Source organism: Theobroma cacao, chromosome 5 (assembly GCF_053813885.1).
Source record: "Theobroma cacao isolate CCN51 chromosome 5, ASM5381388v1, whole genome shotgun sequence".
Classification (NCBI taxonomy): domain Eukaryota; kingdom Viridiplantae; phylum Streptophyta; class Magnoliopsida; order Malvales; family Malvaceae; genus Theobroma; species Theobroma cacao.
The window spans coordinates 6,799,562-6,826,309 of record NC_142643.1 but is presented as its reverse complement, the minus strand read 5'-3'; the positions used below and the strand labels follow the sequence as shown (position 1 = coordinate 6,826,309).

The following is a 26,748-nucleotide window of genomic DNA, read 5'->3' as shown; positions in this document are numbered from 1 at the left end:
CATAAATTCAATAATATTTTACACTATTTCTGAAACTTCAACTTGTCTTCCCTTCTCTTTTATTGATTTGGAGGAAAAAGATGAAGACAAATATTGGAAAAAAAAAAAAAAAAGAGAGAGAAAGCACTACTCTGCAAGTTAATTTTCATTTTGGTTTGCAGCCTGATCTGTTACGTTCTTTTTTTTGCCTTGTACCATTTTATGAGTGTGTTTTTCTTGTGAGACTCATATGTTTATAAATTTCTTGCCATTCAAAAAAATTATTGACTTTAACCAAAAATATTGACAGCTTATTATTCTTATATTTTCTTAAGACTAGGTTCATTGAGTTTCTTGGGAGATAATTCACCTTCTAATCATCTTTGCACCACCCATGCAAAGTCAGCTTGAGCTTCAAAATCCTCTCTCTTTACCTCGTGGAATCCTAGAAGCCATCAAGAAGATCCCAGAAAGGTTCATTAAAATCAACTGCCATTGCTGATGAGTTGCTGCTTTCCCTAGTTTGAGAAGGATTCCCATGATCGCCTGAGGATGAACTCTCTGGTGAGCTGATCGTTCTCTCTGCCATTTGAGGGCTCTGATGACATGCTGCTGCTGCTCCAACAGCAGCTTGACCTTGATTATCAGCTGCTGGGTCGCGTATCTGAACTCCTTCTGCTGGTGGTCGCCTGTCAAATGACCGTAAGCATTTCGATTTCTTATATACCCGGCACAAGCTGAATTCGTGCCTCAACTGTAAGTAAAAATGGGGAAAATTACATAAGATTTAGCACTTGTTCAACCAAAGAAAGAAAAAGAGGAACAAGTACGGTAGAATAATATGCTTTCTTACAGTTGGAGTTGCACCATTAGATGAAGCTGCTGCTTCTACGATAGCTTTGTATTCAATCATTTTCCACTCAGTTTTTCTTCCATTAGGAGCTCTTCCATTGTAGAAAACCATGGTTCTTTTAACGCCGATCGGGCGATTGGTGGAAGAATAAACACAACCCGGAGAGCCAGTAGCTTTCCAGTACCCTGTTGTTGTTAGCCGCTTTGGTCTTCCTCCCCGTGCTTCACTCTCTTGCCTTGGAATGAAGAAGAACCATTGTTCAGGGTCCTTGTGGCATAGGTACAAGGACAATTCTGCATCAAGGAAAATTAATAATCAACTGAGGGGAAAAGGACAGAAAATGATACCCTTTTGATCTTGACTTGTTATATCTGCTGTTTCTTATTTTCTTCTCTAATTGTTTCCCTCTTTTAACTTAAGCTGCGGATTTCATTGCCAAGAATAACAAATTAAGAAATAATGAAAATCAGGAATCTTTCCAAACTAATTCTTTCATGTAAATCCTTTTCTTTTTTTCTTTTTCCAGAAACACTACCACGTTCGGCCATGATGGATGTCGACTGAATAAAGTTGAACAACAAAAATCTAATTCTAAGGAAATGAATGGAACCTCCAAGCTGAAAAAAATGATAATGAACTTTAGACTAAAAGAGAATATATATGCAAGAAAGTGAAGAGATGAAAGAAATAGTAGCAAGCTGAGAGTAGTAGCTTTATTTTATTTGAGCTTAAATGCAACCTAGCTAGGAGGATTGTTAATTACGTGGGAGATCCCAAGGATTGAACTCATAAATGTTGACAATTGGTATAACCCGATCCATAAGACGGTTCAAATCCTCCCTCTCACTTTCTAGCTTGTGATGGAGATAAAACGAAATCAACTCTTCTTCAGTTGGGTAGAACCGAAAACCAGGCGGCATATCCTCCATCTTTCAATTCTTTTTTCTTCTCCTCTAAATCAAATATATAAGTATATTTTCCTTGAGAATGATTTGCTCAAAACAATGGTGACCCTCTAACATCTATTTATATATATAAGAAGAAAGGAGAGGAGGGGGCGGCTCTTGAGAATTACTGATTATTCATGGAAGTTAGGCAAGAGAGAGAGAAACGAGTAAAATGAGAAAGCGAGTGGCAAATTGGCCATGCCTCGGAAATTTCCACGCGCTTGTGTGGAAGTGAGAAATGATGTAATTACTGCCGATTAGTCCTTAGAATAATCTTAGAATATTGGCATTGGTCAAAATTTTCTCATTTGGTCACACAGTCTTTACGTATCTTGACCTTCGAACCTGCCTCATCAACGTATTAAACTGATTGGTTGAACAAAAATAATAGAGTGTCCAATAACTCACAGAAAATAAACACTCGTAAAATAATTATTTATAATCTCGTATTATTTGAGTAGTTGAACAGTACAAAATCGAACAAAGTAACATCATTTTAATGAAAATTCACTTTTGTCTCAAGAAATTCATATTTATTAATTGAATAATTTCGATGTTTCTTTTTTGTAAAGTAAAAATAAGATCTATTGCCTTAATATAATAGATTAAGCCAATAATTGAGTTGATTTTCACTTTTCATATTTACATAACATCAATATAAACTAATATGAAAAAAATAAGGTAGGGATATATTATCAACTTTATTTTTTTTTTGAAGAAAGATGAATATTTTATTACTTCATCGACATCAATACACTGTGAGTGACTCTACATAATATATTGAAATCACCATCCACAATATTACATAAAGCATGAAAGATGAGCCTCATTAAAAACCTTATTATGAAAAAATCCAATGGGATAAAAATCATGATAAGGAAAAAGGAGTACCCAAGCCAAACATGCATTACAAATAACCAAATCTCCTACACACTCTTTAATTAATTAATTAATCAACAAGACATCTTTAATCACATAATCTTTAAATAGGTTTGGCATGAGAGAAGCATCCTATCATGACCCAAACCCGAGTGTCCGTGACCGCGCACGAGCCCAACAAGCAAGCCCACTAGAGTCGAACAAGTTTCAGAGTTTACAATCATACAACACATAGCCAATAGATTAAATAGTCAAATATTCATAACAAATTCAAATATAATACATTATCCCTGGCACTTAATTCATACAAATATTCATAAGGCCATACATTGGCCATCAAATCGGGTTTGTACATAACAGCCATCATATAATTCAAATGACACATCGTGCTTAACATATTTCCTAGACTAATCAAACTGGAAGGTAGAAGGCCCATATAGACTTAGCACAGTGACACGTTGGGAGGGAGATCTACCAAATGCCAATTATGTGTCTGTCCAATTGACAACACTTGCCATATAACCCAATGTCTTCTCTTATCTGCACATGGCACAACAGAGAGGTGAGACATCTAATGTTTAGTGAGGGGATGTTATCACAACATAACATTTCATATATATGTATATATATATATATATATATATATTATATCTAGGCCTATCTAGCCATAATATATTCATATTCAAACATCTCCAACTCAAAAGTGCGAGGATTATCCTAGTATCCTATATGCACAACTTATCATATTAAACCTTACTGGATTACATCTCAATGGCATATTATATCCACAATTCACAAGTTTTGTGTTTTCACATCAAGTCATATAAAATCAAGGCTTACCCTTAAAGCCATTACCATTAAACTAGGCTTTATAAGCACGCCTTAGTTGCTAAGCCCAACCTTAAATCTCATTTACATATAACTTGCTTATCTTAAGGCTTTTCATCAAATCTCATTCATAGTGATTACCACATATTCATATTTCAAATCAAATCATGCCATCCTCGATGGATGTTATCATAGTCAAACCAAATCAAATAAGTGGTTTTACCCTAAACTTCATCAAATCACGCACGATGGCCAATAGGTGGAGAAATAAATCATGTGCAGCGCAAAGCCGCTAAGTGGAGAAACAAATCACACACGTGCTGAAGCAATTGGCGGAGAATCATATCATCGACCGAACTAATCTCCTGATGTCGGCATCACCTAAAATAATCTCAACGAATGGCATTAAAGTACTACAGACGGAATCACAAGTAGGATTAGTGCCACCGTTTCTACTTACTACTATCCTTACAAGCACACAAAGTTATAAGGCGTGAGACTCCATTCAATCTCAAATCAAATCAATGTCCGAAATTCATCCTTCGAATAGAACACATAACCACAAATCATGCCATCGTGCTTGTGACATTCTCGTCCACATCAAATCACATTCAAATTCATCGAGTTTCAAGCATCTTTAAGCTCGGTATAATTCCAAGTGCTTTCAAATCTCTAAGGCATCATCAAACTAAACACAATAAAGCTATAGGCCCTCATTCCTTTTACTCCATATAGGTATTCATCATATTCAATCAAATCAATCGTGGCTTAACAACCTTATACTTATCCTTAAATCAACCATAAATATATGAACATTCACACATAAATCATGTCCATAAGCAATCATGGCCTTTTGGCCATACATATTCAGTATCACTAAATCATTATGCCATTAACCCAAAAACATATCGGGGCCATATACCTACTTGGTAGTCCGTTCATCATAATTTGGCATAGTCCTTAATTCATAATTCATATCAAACCATGTGTGGGTCTCTTACTCTAGGTCCTACATACCATGGGTTCTAACACAACACCATTTGTGGCTCACCACAAATCACACAAACACAGATTTGCTCTTTCAAATAACTAGTTAGCCTAGGCATTCTCATATAGGCACACAATTATACTTATTTTCTAGCTTAGGCACATACGTCTAGACAAACATACATATACATACATATAGATATATACATATACATCAATTCCCTAACCTATGCATTCTCATCTAGGCATACCTTATACACACATATATACACACATATATAGTTTTCTAGCCTAGGTTCATCCATCTACACATGCATCTTTTATCCTAGTACCATGGCAGTGCACCTATCGTGCTTTATGCATGACGTGCATTTAAACTTAAACCCATTCACCTTGACAATCGGAGGCACGCTGCAATCAAGCTCAACTTTTAGCCTCCAGTTGTCTTCTAGCTCATAAACGCATTGATAGCTTCCATTCTCCCTTTAAACAAATCAAAACATTACAAAATTATTTATTTCCTAGCTTTTGAAAATATCTCAACTTTTCAAAAATGCCTAAATTCAATATATAAACTCAATCTTCCAAAAATGAGATAAACCCTTACCTTAGAAGCTAGGTTGCCCAAATCTAGACTCCAAATCTCCAATAAACTCAATGGGAGAGAGTTTAGCCAAATCTGAAAATATTTGGATCTAAGGTTATTAATCGATTAAATCAAAAATCAATTGGTAAATATGCACAATCTTACCTTTGAATCATTTCTCAAGCTTAGATTTAGCTCAAATGGGCTCCAAATGGCATTTGGGGGCTTGAGGTTTGAAGAGGGTAGAGAGGAAACGAGAGAAAGAAATAAGGTAGAATGGCCTGAAACGTTTTTTTATTTTTGCCTTTTATCTATAATGTATCGATTCATTTGGCAATGCATCGATACATCTACCCTAATTTTGAATAAATGTATCGATACACTAAGGTAATGTATCAATACATTTTGGGCAAAATGGCTCGGGTGCTCTCTGTTTCAAATGTATCGATACATTGAGGTAACATATCGATACATGTTCATCCTTTGCCAAATTTATCGATGCATTCTTAAATGTTTCAATAGAATTCCTCCAGAATACCTCATATTTTTCTTCTTGTCAAGAATATATCGATACATAGGGGAATGTATTGATACATTTTTCCCTGTAAGCAGCTTTAAGTCTTCCAAACTTCCAAAAATCCAACTTAACACCCAAAAATCCATTCCTTGTTAATCTCATACCTCAAATAACTTATATAATTCAAAATCCTCATATAAATATCCTCAAATATGTATCAAATTAAATCAAATCCTTAATCTACAAGATTAATTCATCACTTTCATTGATGTTTACCTTAATGGCATACTTAGATGTCAAAGTGCCAAACATCTGCACAATTTAATTAAGGATCTTAATTTACCCCCACATTCATAGCCATTATCTCTAGACATAATCATATTCATAAAAACTTAAATAACTCCTTAAGTCACTTGGCCAACATCATGTATAGGCCATGTCAAAAAATCAGGGGTGTTACACATCTTTCCATATAAATTGATCTGTTGGCAGATCTTTAGCACACTTTGCTACCATATGAGCCACCACGTTGCTTTTCCTATGCTCATGCTTCATAATTTGCGTTGCCATCCTTTCCAATAAAATAGTACAATGCTCTACTGATAAACTCGAATCCCCCTTGAAATTTTTACTTGAAATCCATCTAGCCACCAAGAGGTTGTCGACTTCTATCTCATCAAGCATAATATTACTTTCTAAACACATCATCACCACCTATTTAACAATCCTCAATTTCACATCATAAACACATGAGTTGTGTAACATCCTCTTTGCACCTATGAGTACCACGCCACTAGTTGAGTTTTTAACTACAAAACCCATAGCCATCATGGCTTAACAATTTCGTACAAATAAAACAGCATTTGAGTTCAACGTTAGACCATGCAGTCTACTCCAAGCTGTCTACAACTCAACATTTATATGTTGTGTATTATGGGCAGAATAATTGGCCTCCTTATATTGCTAGCATATAGTTAAGCCCATATTCACGACCTCGCCCAGTTCCATCTTTTTGTCCTTAATGATTAGTAAGTTTCGATTTTTTCATATTGCCCATAAAACACAAAGAATTTCTTCAATAGTCTCTCTATTAATTTGATCACATAGGAAACAAATCTATTGAAATAAATTATGAAATTGGATCCCTATATCTCTAAATCCCATCTCAAAGCCAACCACACTGTTGAGCATATTGACAATTACGTAGATAGTAAAAATCAGTTTCAAGATCATCGTCACAAAAATTACAAAGTATATCTACTTTCACATGTCATTTACAAATAACACCTCTAGTAGGAAAAACTCCTTTTATAGCTCTCCAAGCAAACATGAGTATTTTCCTAGGAATATTTAATTTCCAAAACTTTTTCCAAATTAGTAAAAAATTGGTTGAGGAGTTTGCCCCATCATTACTGTTTATTATAGAACAAAGTAGTTTGTAGATATATTTAACCGTACACTTATTAGGCCTGTTATCAAACCATATTTGCTTATCATTTTGGAAGCCTCTTATTAATTGGGATCAATAGAATCAAATCATTAAAATCAGATTGCATATAAACAGTGGGAAATATCTACTAATTTTTTCTACATCCCACACTATTGTTCTTGAATCAAACAAGTTGCATATTCGAATTACCTTCGTTACATCACCATGACACATTAATGCTGGTCTCAGTGTCTCATGCGAAATCCAACTATCTTTGTTGACAAAGATATTAGTTCCATCCCTTATTCTCCAAAGCAACCCTTTATTGATTACCTCTGACTTTCTCTAATACTTCTCCAACTATAACTCGGATTTGATTTAATTGGAGTAACAATAAATTCATGCCTCAAAAAGTACCTTACCTTTAATACTTGGTATGCAAAAGTGTCTTTCATTTGTAAACTCCAACCCTGTTTTGCAAGCATCAGTAGATTAAAATTTCGTGCATCCCGAAAACCCATTCCACCAGAAAATTTAGATTTGCACATCAAGTTCCAATTCTTCTAGTGAATCTTCTTATCCTTCTCATCACCCCCACCAAAATCTAGCAATTGCATAATCAATATCTTGACAATAGAATCCGGTAACTTAAAGCAACTCATCACATATGTAGGAATGACATGTGCAACTAATTTAATTAATACCTCTTTACCTACTATTCACAAAAGTTTATTTTTCCAATTTGCTAGTCACTTTAAGACATTTGTTTTTACATAAGCAAAAATCTATTTTGTCATTCCTCCTCCTATCAACGACATACCCAAATAATTTCCACCCCATTACCCCTAATTGATTCCCATGATACTACATGCCTCTTGGACATCACTCACCCCTGTATTGTTGCTAAATAATATAGCTGACTTCTACGAATTAATCTTCTGGCCAAAAGCTTATTCATAAGTCGCCATAATATTTTTTAAAGTTGAAGCTTTTTGTCCTTTTGCCTTGCCTAAAATCATGTTATCATTTGCAAAAAACAGGTGAGTAACATTAGGACCTATTTTTCCAACCTTCAAACTTGTTAATCTCTTATTTGCTGCAACTATATTCAGAAGAGTAGACAAAGGTTCTGATACAATAACAAAGAGGAACGGAGATAGGGGATCTCCTTGACATAGCCCTCTAAATGGCAAAAAAGACTCACTTGGAACCCCATTGACTAGAATTGAGTAAGAAATAGAGGAGATACATCTCATAATTGAATTTAGAAACATACCTCTAAACCATAATTTTTACAAAATTCAATACACAATGCTCTATTCAATTATGCCATATGCTTTGCTTATGTCTACCTCTACTCAATCACCACATTGGCTTTGTCTTTAGTATACAGGTAATTAATAAATTCTTGGACTATTATCATTTTATCCGAAATCAATCTCCTTCGAACAAATGCACTATGGTTTGTAGAAATCACATGCGACAATATCCCATTCAAACGGTTGTTAGTACCTTAGATGTAATTTTATAGAGGACATTACAAACACTGATATGGCGAAATTGGTTTACCTTTTCTGGCTTATTTGCCTTTGGAATAATCACAATATGAGTGTGATTAACCTTAGAGAAATTGATATGACTTTCCGAAAATTCAATTACAAATTTATGGATGTGGCTTTCAAGCTTATGCCAATATTTCTAGTAGAGCAACGTAAGTATCCCATCTGGTCCAGAAGCCATTATAGGGTGCATTTGGAACAAAACATTCTTTACTTTCTCCACTGAAATACTAGCATTTAAATCAACATTCAATTGGTCTGTTAGTTTTTGCTGAGTTCCAATCAAGGCTGCATCTTTTTGTAATTGACTTGAAGAAGAAAAAAAGGCAACAAAATAGCTATTAATAACCAAACTCAATTCACCTGCAGAATCTATCCATTCATCATTCTCCTTCTTTAAGGCCCAAATGATGCTTTTACTTCTCTTTTCTTTTGCTTTCCCATTGAAGAACTTGGTAATCTTGTCACCTTTCAACCATGTTACCTTAGATCTCTATTTCCACATCATCTCTTCCATTTTTACCAATTGACTGATCTCATTTTGAATAGTGTTAATTTTTGAAAAGTGACTGATTCCTTCATAAAGTTGTTGCAATTCTTTTCTTTTCCACTTCAATTTGCTTCTCACCTCCTATATAGGATTTGATTTAATTGATTTAATTTTTTTAACCATACCCACCATTTGCAAAAGATCTAGTTCATTTGACTCTGTCATGCAAACAATTTCCTATATTATATTATCACAAAAACTATCTTCAAGCCATGCTTGTTCCAAGTGAAACTGGCAACGCCAATCAATATGTTGCTGATAATAAAGGTCCACACATATTGACAAATGATCGACGCTTATAGTGCTTCGTTTAGAACACTGACCCTTTGGAAATTATTATTCCAATTTGAAGCTATCCAACTTGCATTTGATAAATTCACCTTCTTCTTTGTTATTTCACCAAGTATATTTTGGGTCTCTAAAACTAAGGTCTCTTAACCCCCTAGCTTTCACATTTATCTCTAAAATTTTTCATGTGAGCTTCACATCTGTCAGCTTCACCTTCTTTTTCATGTTGAAAATTTTTTTCATTGAGATCTCCAAAACACATCCATGGTAACAATAATCTTGATTTGGGCAATAACATTAAGTCCCATGTATCCTGCTTATCTGTCACTTTAGGTGTTCATAAAAACCCATTAACCGCCACCTAATACCCCTAGTCTCAATCTTAGCTTCAACATGGTTCATTGAGTAGGTCTTAACATCCACCATTACACCTTTTCTCCATAAAAGAGCCAAGCCGCTAGCTCTCCCCACCAAATCAATTGCTAAACAGCTATCAGAACCCATCACTACTCTTAACCTTTCCATCTCATTTGTGCTTTTTTTTGTTTCCATTAAAAAAAACACATCGAGATTTTTACTCCACAATTTTTTTATCTTCAACTTACACATTATTTGACTCCTTCATTCTGTACAACTTTTTTGCAACTTCGTTATATTTTTTCCTATATTAATTTCTTTTTCTTTCATTCATTTATGCAATTTTTTACATGAGTGTGCAAGAATAAAATAGTAAAAAATTGAGTGATGATTACTGAAAATAGTTAAAAATTATTAATTACATGGGATTCTTGAAATAATCAAAAGAAGGGCATTCAAAAGGTATAACTATTTTTGGTATTATATTAACACATTAAATAGAACCTTTTAAACCAAATACATAAAAGTTTTTACAAAAGTTATGTAAAGAATTTAAAATAAAAAATTCTAAATAATCAATCAATTCAATATTTCATTTATGGTAAATGTATGTATTTTTTATTTAAATGATCAAGATTGATTGTTTTTAATTTTAATTAGAAAGAAGTTTCAAACAGCCAAAAAAATAATCTTAAAGAGTAAGCACAAATAATAGCAATGATCATAAAGCAAATGCAATCTTGTTAAATAGATAATCTAAGGGTTAAGAATCTATGAATATATTGGCAAAGCAAATTTTTATTATTGGTATGAGTCAAACTCTTTTATCTCAGACATAATGTTTGAAAAACTCATGAACTATTTAAAAAATTTAAATAAGTTGTTTTTTTATTATGTTTTATCAAGTTTTTGTATTTTTATTTTAAACCAAATAAGTTCTTATAATTAACTGTTCGCTTTAATTATAATTAGTAAAAGTATCACTTTTCATTATGTATCCATATGATGCCACATGAATGGTGAAAAATGTCACAACATCATCATTATTATTTTATATTAACATACCACATCATAATTCATTATGACATATCAGCATACAATACAATATGACATAATGACATTTTATCTAATCACAATTAGTCAACCATTAATTATAAATGCTTATTTGACTCAAAATAAAAATATAAAAAATTAATTAAATAAAAACTTATGTAAATTTTTTTAAATAATTTAAAATTTTTTTATAACATTATGTTATTGCTTTAATTATTGAAATCATGCATGCGTGTAATGGTTTGGATACTTACAATTAATACTAGTGAGAAAGACGGTCAAAGACGCAGTTTTATGCATTATTTTTTAAAGCAAAAATGTTTGCTGTCACGACCCGGAACTCCCATCGAGCCTGTGACAACCGCCGCGACGTCTCAATAAGCACTCATTACCCCGAATGCCGATCGAAACCCTGCAAGGCTTAGCATCAACTTCCGTATCTCCCTAGTGAGCGACAGTTATTAAATCTCGCATTTCAAGAAAACATAAGTTGTTTCCAACTCAAAACAATAAAATATTATTTTCTAGCTCACAGGGGCATTTTCGTCATTTTTTTTTTGAAATTTCGAAATTCGAAAAAAAATGTAATATGTAAGTGGAAACACATATTTCATGATTTAAATTAAATTTTGAAGTCTAAAACATTCGTTTAAAGTAAAATTATAGCTATTTGAATATAATAAAAATATTAAATAAAATATTCTATTTTCTTAAAACACAATATTTTCAAAGTCTTCCTAAAATAACTTTTGTAGCGTAAGAGTAAAATAAATTTATTCATATAGTAATAAAGATAATTAAAGTATGAAATTTCGTTTACAGTGACACGTGGGCCCTAACTAACCAAGAAGGTGTAGAGCTACGAACCCTTATTTCCTATGATGCAACTCCGAGATTAATTCTCGTCTTAATCAACTATCAACAAACTATCCAGAGCCTGAAAAATGGATAGAAAGAGGGGTGAGATTAAATAATCCCAGTGAGTAAACAATTACCATCAAAAGCATCTAAAGCCGAGTAGATAGAGACAATATAAAAACGTTATATCACAATAATGTTCATAACACAAAATTTGTTTCAATCTATACCAAACAATTTCTTTTCATCAAAATTTCCCGGCTTATGAATTTCTTAAACTTGGCCCCTGCCAGAATCATTCTCGCGGGTACCTTCGTCAAGGTATCCCACTGAGACCGCCAAGGCTGTTCAATGACCCATACCTATAAACATGTTTTCACATCTGACACACAACCGTTCATTGACGTTAGCGGAGTCTCACTCTCACGTGGTGGCCCGAACGTGAGGTGCACTCAAATCATACCTCAGGAGATACTTCACCCAACATCTTCCCTCGGAGCTGAATATATAATTAAGTTACCGTGCTCTTCTCATAGGCAGTCCACGGAAACCCCCACCACTGCAGTGACCGTTTAATATGTCAAAACCTGAAACTCCCATCGGGCCCGTGACAACCGCATCGACGTCCCGATAAGCACTCATTACCTCGAATGTCGATCGAAACCCCGCAAGGCTTAGCATCAACTTCCGCATCTCCCCGGTGAGCGACAGTTATTAAATCTCGCATTTCAAGAAATCATAAGTTGTTTCCAACTCAAAACAATAAAAATATTATTTTCTAGCTCACTGGGGCATTTTTGTCATTTTTTTTTTGAAATTTCGAAATCCGAAAAAATGTAATATGTAAGTGGAAACACATATTTCATGATTTAAATTAAATTTTGAAGTCTAAAACATTCGTTTAAAGTAAAATTATAGCTATTTGAATATAATAAAAATATTAAATAAAATATTCTATTTTCTTAAAACACAATATTTTCAAAGTCTTCCTAAAATAACTTTTGTAGCATAAGAGTAAAATAAATTTATTAATATAGTAATAAAGATAATTAAAGTATGAAATTTCGTTTACAGTGACACGTGGGCCCTCAACTAACCAAGAAGGTGTAGAGCTACGAACCCTTACTTCCTATGATGCAACTCCGAGATTAATTTTCGTCTTAATCAACTATCAACAAACTGTCCTGAGCCTAAAAAATGGATAGGAAGAGGGGTGAGATTAAATAATCCCAGTGAGTAAACAATTACCATCAAAAGCATCTAAAGCCGAGTAGATGGAGACAATATAAAAACGTTATATCTCAATAATGTTCATAACACAAAATTCGTTTCAATCTATACCAAATAATTTCTTTTCATCAAAATTTCCCCGACTTATGAATTTTTTTAAACTTGGCCCCTGCCAATATCATTCTCGCGGGTACCTTCGTCAAGGTATCCCACTGAGACCGCCAAGGCTGTTCAATGACCCATACCCATAAACATGTTTTCACATCTGACACACAGCCGTTCCTTGGCGTTGGCTGAGTCTCACTCTCACGTGGTGGCCCGAACGTGAGGTGCACTCAAATCATACCTCAGGAGATACTTCACCCAACATCTCCCCCCGGAGGTAAGTATATAATTGAGTTACCGTGCCCCTCTCATAGGCAGTCCACGGAAACCCCCACCACTGCAGTGACCGTTTAATATACCACCAGACCCATAAAAATTCCAGTAGCATAATATGGCGAATAAAATGTAATCCAGTCTACCGAGACCAATCCAAAATTGTTCATATATTTCATGCCAACCCCAAAAATTTAGCCATCATTCTACCATAGTGTCATAAGCCCCAATTTCAATAACATATAAAATCATAAATTTCAACACAGTCTCCATATACTCAATTTTCCCAAAACAATATTTGATTTCAAAACCAGTATAAATCTCATTTTTATTAAAAAACATTTTAATTGGAAAACATAATATTTTATAATTTAAATTCACCATTCAATAAAAGCATCAAACAAGTATAATTACTCTAGATATTTAAGACGATAAATTGTCCACTCACAGTTCTAGGAGTCGATGTACTCCTAATCCCAGTCTTCAAGCACAATTTTGGTACTTTTACCAATGTAATTTGCTCACCACCTATCCACAATGTACAATACATAATTCACCACATCAATGCTTGACCATTATAAAATCAATTCAGGCTCGGTATATATGCATGATATGACATGCAACTTATCCGACTACCGCTTAAATGCGGTGCTGACCTAATTCGGCCTATTACCCGATTAAATTACTAACGCGTCCAATTTAATCTCAAATTAATTTTTTTTCAGTTTCTATACCTCAATTGCACCCAAATTGACTTAATGTCCCTCGGTGTGGTGCAAATTATCAGTCCTGATAGCAAATTACGAAAATACCCCTAATGGGTAAAAATTCATATTTTTGCTCCAAAAATTTCCATTATTTTTCTAGACTCATAATTCATCATTATTCATCATAATTCCTCAAATAAACATCAAGATCATCAGCCAATATTCCCCTAGAAAATTCAGCCAATAATGGTAATGGAGGAAAATAAATTCTTTTCTTGTTGTTTTGTTCCTAAATATGCTAAACTAACTTAAAACACTAACATAACTTAAAATCAAATTAATCTAACAAGTTTCTCTCTCCTAACCCATTTTTCCAGAATTGAATTCATCCTCAAATCACATGATTCAACCATGGAAAATGATGGGAAATGCATGGGAAAGGTAAAGCACAAGTCAAAATCAAGAAATTTTACCTTTGGTCACTTGTTTCCTTGAATTTTCACCAATTTTTCCTTGAATTTCTCCCCCTAGGTTTTTGTTTTTCTTTTCCCCTTTGTTTTCTTGCTATGGCCGGCCATAATGAAGAGAAAATGGTGGTGTGGGCTGATTTTTATAGTTAAATAATATAATAATCTAAACTTGCCACATGTCACTACATTATTGATCCATTTTTTAAATTCTTATCTTTTAAGCTTTAAATCTCCACCACACATTATTCCTTAAAATATCCATAACTTAGATAAAATTCTCAAACTTATCCAAAGTCTTGGTGAAGTAATTTTTGATATTTACACTTTTGCCCCCGTAAAAATCAAAAATTACATTTTTGCCCCAAAAATTGAAAAATTGCCCATAGACATATTTTTTATCCCTTATACTCATATCATTCCCAAATTTGTCAAATGTGATCTAAATTCTCTCAAAATCTCAAATTTTATCCGCAAATGGAAAAATTACAATTTTACCCCTATATAGTGAAAATTTCAATTTGACTCCGAATTGATCCTCGAACTCTTAATTACCATTTTGAGTCATCCCTGAACTGTGAAACTCTTAATTTCACCTTAAAATTTCTATTTGAACTAGTTCGAGGCTTAATCGACTTAATGATACCATTAGGGGCAATATCGTCCTTTAACGATTTCTTGAACTTCCTAAATATACAAACATTCTATCGAGCATGTGAATGATATTATAATTATTTTACAATGCAGGGTTTGACATAATATACCACCAGACCCATAAAAATTCCAGTAACATAATATGGCGAATAAAATGTAATCCAGTCTACCAAGACCAATCCAAAACTATTCATATATTTCATGCCAACCTAAAAAATTTAGCCATCATGCTACCATAGTGTCATAAGCCACAATTTCAATAACATATAAAATCATAAATTTCAACACAGTCTCCATATACTCAATTTTTCCAAAACAATATTAGTTTTTCAAAACCAGTATAAATCTCATTTTTATTAAAAAATATTTTAATTAGAAAACATAATATTTTATAATTTAAATTCACCATTCAATAAAAGCATCAAACAAGTATAATAACTCTAGATATTTAAGACGATAAGTTGTCCACTCACAGTTCTAGGAGTCGATGTACTCCTAATCTCAGTCTTCAAGCACAATTTCTGTACTTTTACCAATGTAATTTGCTCACCACCTATCCACAATGTATAATACATAATTCACCACATCAATGCTTGACCATTATAAAATCAATTCAGGCTCGGTATATATGCATGATATGACATGCAACTTATCCGACTACCGCTTAAATGCGGTGCTGACCTAATTCGGCCTATTACCCGATTAAATTACTAACGCGTACAATTTAATCTCAAATTAATTTTTTTCAGTTTCTATACCTCAATTGCACCCAAATTGACTTAATGTTCCTCAGTGTGGTGCAAATTATCAGTCTCGATAGCAAATTACGAAAATACCCCTAATGGGTAAAAATTCGTATTTTTGCTCTGAAAATTCTCATTATTTTTCTAAGCTCATAATTTATCATTATTCATCATAATTCCTCAAATAAACATCAAGATCAGCAGCCAATATTCCCCTAGAAAATTCAGCCAATAATCGTAATGGAGGAAAATAAATTCTTTTCTTGTTGTTTTGTTCCTAAATATGCTAAACTAACTTAAAACACTAACATAACTTAGAATCAAATTAATCTAACAAGTTTCTCTCTCCTAACCCATTTTTTCAGAATTGAATTCATCCTCAAATCACATGATTCAACCATGGAAAATGATGGAAAATGCATGGAAATGATAAATCTTAAGCTAAGCTTGAAAAATCATACCTGTAAACACTTGATTCCTTGAAAAATCACACTTTTTCTTTGAATTTTCTCACTCTAGGGTTTGTTCTTATTTCTCTCTCTCTCCTGCTGGTTTTGGCTGACCATCCCAATGAAGAATTCTGGAATTTTCAAGCCTTTTAATAGGCTTAATAAAATATTATTATTTTATTTACCTTTTGAATATTTTATTATTTTATTTTTCTTAGCCATCTTTTTTACTTTCTTTTTCTACCACTCAATCCTCTTCACTTATCCATGTCTTCGATGAAATTTCTAGACTTTTCTAAAGTTTTGGTGGAGCAAATTTTTTAAAATTACACTTGTGCCCCCGTAAAGTGAAAAATTACATTTTTACCCAAAAAACTGAAAAATTGCCCATAGACATATTTTTCATCCCTTATACTCATACCATTCTCCAATTTGTCAAATCTGATCTAAATTCTCTCAAAATATCAAATTTTGTCCGCGGGTGGAAAAATTATAATTTTGCCCCTAGATAGTGAAAATTTCGGTTTGACTCCAAATTGATTATCGAACTCCTAATTACCATTTTGAGTCATCCCTGAACTGTGAAACTCTTAATTTCACCTTAAAATTCCTATTTGAACTAGTTCGAGGGTTAATCGACTTAATGATACCATTAGGGGCAATATCGTCTTTTAACGATTTCTCGAACTTCCTAAATATACAAATATTCTATCGAGCATGTGAATGACATTATAATTATTTTACAAAACAGGGTTTGACATTTGCTCTCTCTTTGCTTTTCAAAATTTGATTCACTTTATTTTTTTCTTGGAGGGAAAGTGGCAAACTAATTTTATTTCATGGTTACCGACAGTTGTCTCTTTGGGCTACTGGAAACATGCACTGATAAGTTGATTAAGGCTGCAATAAAAGGGAGCAGATCTCCTACTATATTTAAAATATGAAAAATTTCAATTATATCTTTTATGATTTCAATTTTTTTCTTATAATATTTTGTGATTTCTTTTCACTTAGTATCTTATGATTTTTTTTTTTTTGGATTTGGGGGAAGGGAGTTTTGAATCTTATTCTTTCAGCATGTAGATCATGCACTAACCAATTATTTAATAAAATTATTAAATATTTTCAATTCTAAAGTTTATATTAGTAATTCATATTTAAAATTATTTTGTAATTTCATTAGGTTAAATTAACACTATAATCTCTTATAGAATAAAATTTAAGCATAAAATATTAATCTAAAAAATCATAAGATATTGTGTAAAAAAAGTTGAAATTATATAAAGAGTAAGTAAATTCACATTAAAATATTAATAGAGCTAATTTGTTTGATAGTATTAATTATTCGAGTAGATGAAATGACATAACTTGTTGTAGTAAATAATCAAATATTAGGAATATTCTTTTTTTGAGTTTACTCGTAGATAATATCAGACATTTTTTTTTGTTAACATCATACATTATTGACTAGCATTATTATAAAATAAAAATAGATGTGATCAGGGGCGGAGCTTTATATAGTTTTGGAAGGGGGAGTCATGTGCATTGGCTTTTTACCCATAGAAGAGAATGACTCTTACATTAATCTAGGTCTATCTTGGCTTTTGTATCTCTCATGGGGGTTCCACATTAGTGAAGATCCAATCTCCTCTAATACCAAATGTCATGAGCCAAAACTTAAACCGAACTTCGTACGGCCTTAAACTTTGAAAATAGAGTTTAAGTAAGCTTATAAATCACGGATACACGTTCGTAACTCAAAAGACATATCTAATGTTGGCTCCATTAGTTTTTGATAATAATAAAACATTCCTATTCATTTACGTCTAATATCTCTACTTAAGTGTGTAGGACAAAATTATATGCAAATGTTTAATCAACATTCAAATGCACATATCAAAGAGCATAGAAATAAGAAAGTCACAATTGATCAACAAGACAAAAGCCCCTTAGTCGATTAATGAAGAATTAGTTAGCTAAGATTTAAATCAAAAGTTGGTGGGCTAAAGAGTATTGAGAAATATAACCAACTTAGTTGACCAATGAATGAGTTAGTCGACTAAGTGCACACCGTCAGAAACTGGGATCAAAAGATAGAGACGACTTAGTCGACTAAGATATCGGTTAGTTGACTAAGAGCGTTCTACCAGAAATTTTGAATTGTGCACTAGAAGATAGATTAATGGTCAGAATTGCTACCAAACTGTTTCCAACGGTCAAAAACTGTCTAACTCACATCAAAGCTGATTTTCCAAGTATAAAAGAGGTTTCCAATGGCTAGAAATGCGTTGAAGGCTTCCAAGAACACTAGAGAGCTCAAAAACTAGAAAATATTCTCTACTTATTTACTATACTCAACTCCTATCTTTGTAATTGTGATCTACACCTCACTTTGTGCCATTTAGATCAATCGTGTGATCATAGCTACACTCTTATTACTTCTCTCCTTGTATTCTTAAAGTGAGCGAGTCACTCTAAGGGATCGATTCAAGCTAGGATTGTTTGATTGGGTATAGGTTCTAACTTAGCCTTGAATAGTTAGGTGTTGGGTTTTAGTTGATCCCAGTAAAAACTATTGTGAAAGGTTTTGACTAAGCTTGGTAAAAGCCATTGTAAAAGCTTGGTGAAAGCTTGTGAATCTCACCGATTTTAGCAAGTTGATTTTGAAAATCCTTGATTGAACAATCAAGGTAGTGGATGTAGATCTTGAACTGAACCACTCTAAATTCTACTGTATTGTTTGCTCTATTTTTATTTTATTTTCATCCATTTTTTTTATCTTTCATTTGTTCTCACTTAGAGATAATTTTTGAAAGAGCCAAATTGTACTATTCATCCCCCTCTAGCACATTTACTTGGGACCAACATTTAATAGATGGTGGAACATTCATGTTTATATATCCCAGACCTACCATATCTCACACTGATGTGAAATTGTGACAACATGAGTGAAACTAAAAATATTAATAATTTTAATAATGAAAATATAATTATTTATATATTCCGTTTATTGTTCAATATGTAAAATATGGTTTTTACTAAGCAATAAATAAACCATATTTATATCTTTCAAAGAAATTATATTTAGAACTCTCAAAGTTAAAATGACACCTTATATTTTTTTAAATTTATGTAAATATTTATATTAAACAAATTAATAATATAAAAATAAAATTATCATCCGTGTATTGCACAAAGTTAAAACTAATATACAATGTAATGTAATATAATATAATATTATATTATATAATGTAGTAGACCTAATATAATATCATAAGAAAGGATTGCAAAGATATTTAGGCAGGCTAGAATTAAGCAGAATTTGTTGTAAATGGAGAACAGTGCACCTACATGAGGGGGGGGGGGGGGGGGGTTATATACAGATAATAGACCTCATATAGCTAGTAACATGGAATTATCCGCATGTGTTAGGTCGCTAAATTCAATAAAGTTCTCGTTAATTGGAATATAGATGGGTTGACCTTAAAATGTCGAGAAGGTGTTAAGCGAAGTCTCTATCATTTCCTTGAATTTTTGGTCCTTGTAATAGTTTTCCCCACAGCACATGTGATGGAGAAAGGTTCTGCTATTTCAAAAGGTCATATACTTTTTCAAAATTTCTTTTTTACTGGGAATAACTAATTTGAGGACTTGATCTTTTTTTAATTATTACTTTTTGTTGAATTAATTGGGCAGTAGGCCCGTGGGCATCCTTGTGATTTGTACGAGTCTGAATTAGAACAAACCTTATGACTCGATTTATGGTTTGTTTGGGTCTACCTGACTTTTTGAAATAGATTGTTTATAATTTCACTTTCAATGTCAAAGTCTTACGTTGAATTGATGTTATAATATAAGGACTTAAATTTTCAACAGAAGCCTAATTCTTAGTAGGGTTATCAACGAGTAAGGTATTTCTTAATTTCGAAATATCTGAATTCTAACTTTATAAAAAATCAAATACCTAAACCTTATTAATTACTCAAATAATTTTAAAAATTACTACCCTAACCTTAACCCAAATACATTCTCATTATCCTATAATTACCTTAATCCGTTTAAAAACCCGATTACATAAAAAAATTATTAAAATATTCTTTATGAGTACCCAATTACTTGAACTTGTATCCAAATACAATATTATTTCTCTTATATATTTCATATAATTAACTACTAATTAAATTAATAAAAACACAAATAATAAAATTTAAATTTAAATAATCAAAAACTATAAAGTGTGTTTATAAATGAACATAATATATAATATAATCAATATTATTTTATTGTTTAGTAATTATTAACTTGTATGATAGTAATTATTTTCTTTATAAATGAACATAATATATAATATAAAGTGTATGTATTAAAAGACATTATAAGTTATACTACAAAGTGTGTATATATATATTATAATTAATAATTTTATAAGTTATAATTTTTATAATGGTAACACAAAATAAAAGTAAATATATTTATATTTAAAGTATATATATATTAAAAGTATTTTAGTGTATATATATAATAGTATTATATTCCTTATAAATGAACCCAATATATATAAAGTATAGATATTAAAAGACATTACAAGTTAATTAATAATCATAGTTTCATTAATTAATTTAATTAATTACATGGGTTTGCCTTTAATCACATGAAATTAAAAGAAAAATAGCTAAGTTTCAAAATTATTCTAATCTCACTTCTTTTTAGATAATTAAGTTTATATAGACAAAGGTATATATATTATAATTAATAATTTTATAAGTTATAATTTTTATAATGTCAACACAAAATAAAAAGTAAATATATTTATATTTAAAGTATATATATATTAAAAGTATTTTAGTGTATGTATATAATAGTAATTATATTCCTTATAAATGAACCCAATATATATAAAGTATAGATATTAAAAGACATTACAAGGTAATTAATAATAATTTTATGAATTAATTTAATTAATTATATGAGTTTGTCCTTGATTATATGAAATTAAGAAAAATAACTAGGTCTAAAAACTATTCTAATCTCACAACTTCTCATAAGGTTTGTATATTATAAGTTTATATAAAGAAAGATGTATATATTATAATTAATAATTTTACAAGTTACAATTTTTGTAATGTTAATATAAAATAGAAAGTAAATATATTTATATCTAAAGTATATATATATATATATATATTAAAAGTATTAGTATATATATAATATAGTAATTATATTTCTTATAAATGAACCCAATAATATAAAGTGTACATTAAAAAAATTCCAAGTTAATTAATAATCATAGTTTAATGAATTAATTTAATTAAATATATGGGTTTGTCTTTAGTTACATGAAATTAAAAAAAATAATTAGATTCTAAAACTATTCTAATCTCAAAGACTATCTTTAAGTATATATATTATAAGTTATAATTTTTGTAATATCAACACAAAATAAAAAGTAAATATATTTATATTTAAAGTATATATATAATAGTAATTATATTCCTTTGTAATATGATATGATATTCATATTATTTAAATATAATTAATAACCTAAATTTTTTTGTAATTTAAATATATTAATGCTATTGCATTAATAATTTGAGTAACCATACTTTTTTAATATATTTGTCAGCTTTTAATAAATATATTGATGTTGATTATTTTTTCTTAAATCGTTTAAATAACAATAAAATATATATAAACGAGTATTAAGATCGGGTTCGGGGTGGGTACCTCACGTAATCCAAATATTAATATAATCAGGTTCTAGTAACGGGTACCCAAGAGGTAGTACTCGAACTCGATATGGGTAGTGAAATCACTACCTGAATCTGTCTCAAATCCGATTATAGAGTACCATAACTCGGTATAATCAGGGTCGGGTATCTATGGGTACCCTATAATAAGGTATCCATTGCCATCCCTAATACTTAGTCAAGTGTTTATAAATGCAAGATGTGATCTTGCAACCTCTGAATATAAGAAGGAAAGTTCATGCATCGCCACAATTCTAAAATTGGACTAATCATTGATTTAGCTGGTCACTTGGTTACATTCACCCAAAGAAAAGAAAGACTATTATCTTCAAAACAAAAAATAGAAAAAAAAAAGAAAAGGAAAACTATAAATTCCACTTAAATTTCCCAAACCAATTCGGCTTGCTTAGTTTCTTTACCATATGTAGTGTGACATGTATCTCTATATATTTTAGGTTCTAGAAAAATTTAAAAAAGTCAATAATTTTTCAAAAATAATTAGAGTTGATTTTTTGTTGCAGTCAATCAAATTAAGGAAAGCAGGTCAAAATATTTGTTCTAACCCTTAGCAAATTGTATTGTACTTATTCTCTCTTCTATGCTTGGACAGAAAGAGATTTGGGCAAGGAAAAGTCGTGTTCGTATTATGCTAAAATTGTTGCTTTCCGAGTGGAATGTGGAAGGATCTATTTGTGGAAAATTTTATTTTTAAAATTTTTCTAGGATAATTAGAGAGATTTTTGTGTTTTCTGTCCTTCTCTTAATTGGTCATTGATAATTATGCAACTATTATGCTAACAACCCCATTGTTGATGATGACTATCAATGTGAAGTCTTCCAAAATGATAATATAATCCACATGAATGAAAAAAGACTGTTGGAAAAAGAGGAGCTATAAAACAAAAATTCCATGTATTGGGCCCACCCTCTGTGACATGCTATGTTAGCGCCATTCATGGTTACGTTGTCATTATGACGAGGAAATAATTTAGGGCATGAGCAATGTTCCAACGGGCAGTTTTCTGGTCAAGGCAGTAACCGTGTTCTTATAATTAGATGGATCACGTAGTCACCTATTATATATAGATATATATACATGTATATATATTGTGAAAATAGACGAATAATTTCAATTTAGATGTCCAAAATCTTACATAACTAATAGAATACAAAAAAAAAAAAAAAGAAGAAGTTAAACTCACTTACGAGAACAAGACATTCATGCGGTTAGGTCTCTGGATAACTTACGTCCATAGGCAAAATGACAGATAAAAATTCATTGTAAAAAAATTAAGAGATTATAAAAACAGTCCCAAACTCACAACATTTATTCCATTTACCCCTAAATTACTCCTTTTAGATCTAGGTGCTCACTAAACTCTCTCTTGACTTAATGATATCTTTTAATCCTATGTGATCCTTTTATAGGACCAAGTACAAGAGTTTTGTCCTAATCTAAGTAGCATTTGATATCCTACTCTACCTAAAAGTAAAGACTATTTCAACAAAGTATACTATTCTAACTAGAATTAAGATATCCTAGCTTACTTAGAATTCAAGACTATCACAACAAATCTCCACCTTTGGCTTACTTAGAATTCAAGATTATCACAACAAATCTCCACCTTTGGCTTGAATTCACCAAGCTCCACTTTACAAACCAATCTTTACCATCATCGCCAATGCCTCAAAGGGCCTTAAGCATTACAAACACCAATCAAGTCCAAGAAATGCTTGAACTTTATCCCGAAAATTGACTTAGTCAACATATTTGCCAAATTTTCCATTGTAGGTACTTTTTTCACTACAATCTCACCTCTAGAAACAATCTCTTAAATGGCATTACATTTGACTTGGATGTGTTTGGTTCTCTCATAAAATATCTTATTTTTAATCAAATATATGACACTTCAACTATCATAAAACACAACTCTCTATTCTTGTCCAAAACCAAGATCACTAACTAAACCTTGAAGCTATAAAGCCTCATTCACTACCTAATTCACAACAATATAATCAGCTTCAATCGTCGACAAAGAAATTGTTCACTGCAACTATATTTTCTAACTGGTTGTAAATACTGAGAGAGTAACCATATATCCTGTTAAGATTTTCTACTGTTTAAATTATCGATAAAATATAAATTGGAGAAACCAATACAACTAGTGTTTGCACCTCTTTCATACATAAAAGCCAACATTTATAGTGCCTTTCAAATATTGAAAAATCCACTTCATAGCTTGCCAATGTATTTTTCTCGGTTTGTCCATGAATCTATTAACAACATTGACAACATGTGAGATATCTGGCCTACTACACACCATAACATCCATATGCTACCCACTACATTGGCATAAGGAATACGGGTCATGTACTTCTCATTCTCCAATTATGATGATAAACAAGCTAAATGTTTTAGGTGTAACCCTAATGGAGTAGTCATGAACTTCGCATTTTACATCCCAAAATGTTCTAGTGCTTTTCGAATGTACTTCTTTTATGACAAACATAAACTAGACACATGTTTATCTCTAATAATCTTTGTATCCAATATTTTCTTTGCAACACCTAAGTCTTTCATCTCAAACTACCACTAAGCTACTTTTTTAATACATCAACGTTAGGCATACTTTTAGCAGCAACAATCATGTCTTCTATATACAATAACATATAGATAAATGAATCATCTAGAAGCTTTCTACGATAGATATAGCTATCATAAACACTCCTAGTATACCCATGTGCCTTTATAAGGATATCAAACCTTTTATACCATTGCCCATGAGACTATTTCAAGCCATATAATGACTTTTTAAGTAGACACACAAAGCCTTTCATACATGGAACAATGCAACCCTTAAGTTCTTGCCTCTAGATCCACTTTCCAAGCTCACCATGTAAGAATGTTGTCTTGACATCAAGTTATTCTAACTTAAGGTTAAAGTAGGCCACTATAGCAAACAACACTTGGATCAAACTATGCTTCATGATGAGAGAGATTACCTCGTTGTGGTCAATTTCCTCTTTTTTTGTATAGTTCTCTACCACAAGTTATGCCTTGAACTTAGCACCTTCAACCCTTGTGTGTTAGCTTTAAAAATTAGAGTTTTGATTATGACAAAATAATCAAATTTGCTTGAACATTATTTGAGTGATCCTTGATAAGTTCTTGAAATGATTTAGCTATCATATTGATAACTCTATGCTATAGAGTTATTTGGTTTTAATTTTGATAGTAAATTAGCTTAGTTCTTATAGTAATGCATAAAAATTAATTAGGTTTTATTTAATTATTTTAAGTTAGTTAATTAGGTGAATCAATCTAATCTTAGTTAATTTTATACTTAAATTGGTGTTAATGAGCCTAAGATATGTTATTATTGATTAATTTATTGATTTTATAGGTGTGCAATTGAAAAGGTGAAAAGTTGTCAAATTAAGTGCTTATGAGATGTAGACCTTCAATACATATGTTTCAGTATTTTGACCATAAATTTCTCTACAGAACTTTAAATGAGGTGATTCTTAGATCATTGGAAAGATAAGAGAAAAACATACAACTTTCATGCTTACCACTTTTCCCAATTCAGCTTGAAAGGTGGTCAGAAACCTTGTCAAAGTTGAAGCACGGAGTAATCTTAGAGAGATTATGATTTTTGCAATTTATATGGTCGAGGCAACAGCCTCGGTGGAGGTAAGCCACGGCTCATGTAGTTTGATGAGAAAATCCTGGTTAGAATTGACTTCTTCCTTCACCTAACTTGACCCAACTTCTAAGCTTTATAAAAGTAACATTTTGGAAGACTTTTAGAGACATGAAACACCAGATTTAGAGTTGAGAATTACCCGTAAAATCATTGAAGAAAAGTCTCATTAGAGTTGAGAAAAAATCAAGTGAATCAAGAAGAGTTGGAGATCAAGATTACAATTCTTGGGATTCTTTATATTTTTATTATTCTTTTATTTTCTTGGTTTGGTTTGAATGTTTAAACTTTATTTGATGATGATGTGTGACATTATGGAGAACTAATTTATTTATCTAAGATTATGATTGAACTCAATATATAGTCTGAATTATTTATCTCTTTTTTGCTTATATTTGATGGTTTTAAGTTGTTTATTCTATTATGCTCTTAATGCTTCTAGTTGCCTGACTACCAATTAGATTGAATAGCAAACTTAAATTAAACCTTGACAAAGGAGATTTAGAGTAGACCTTGAATAGAATAGCATATAATCGAATGCACTTAGTTGATTAGGTGGTTTGATTTACATACAGGGTAAACATATACTTACAAGCCATACGTAACTAGGATTAGAGCATGAACTTAATGAATTTTTCTTTAATTTAATTTGCATAGACATATAGTAAGTTAATTAGGAAAGGTATTTTTTTGAGAACCTCGACAAAGACTTGTAAATAAATTAGGATTCTAGATTAGCAATTTAATCCATTGAAATAAGTTAAGAGAAAGAGATAATATTAAGATGAAGTATTGAGGGATATATAATCATAGGTCTGGTAGTTAATCGAGTTTAATGAAGTAATTTTGCTAATTAATTTTAGATTATTTTTAGTTTTTAAGTTTGTTAAATTTTCTTTTACTTTTTAATTTAATTTTTATTGTTTGGATAAAATTAGGATGTGTTAATTTTAATAGTTAGCAAATAGGAATTAAAATAATTTTCTATGAGAACGACAC

General features: G+C 31.4%; 1 protein-coding gene and 1 long non-coding RNA gene across 2 annotated transcripts; both read right to left on the bottom strand.

The window, feature by feature from the left end:
• Positions 1-1,819, bottom strand: LOC18598298 (NAC domain-containing protein 90-like). The gene is made up of 3 exons (XM_007027771.3): positions 1,596-1,819; positions 833-1,125; positions 1-733 (listed from the first exon to the last, which is right to left on the bottom strand). Exons 1-3 carry the CDS (start codon positions 1,759-1,761, stop codon positions 425-427), a joined length of 768 nt encoding a protein of 255 aa, XP_007027833.3. The 5' UTR covers positions 1,762-1,819; the 3' UTR covers positions 1-424.
• Positions 1,820-12,747: 10,928 nt separating this feature from the next.
• Positions 12,748-14,555, bottom strand: LOC148762396 (uncharacterized). The gene is made up of 3 exons (XR_016026450.1): positions 14,459-14,555; positions 13,727-13,806; positions 12,748-12,860 (listed from the first exon to the last, which is right to left on the bottom strand). It is a non-coding gene; the product is annotated as an uncharacterized LOC148762396 (long non-coding RNA).
• Positions 14,556-26,748: the final 12,193 nt, after the last annotated feature.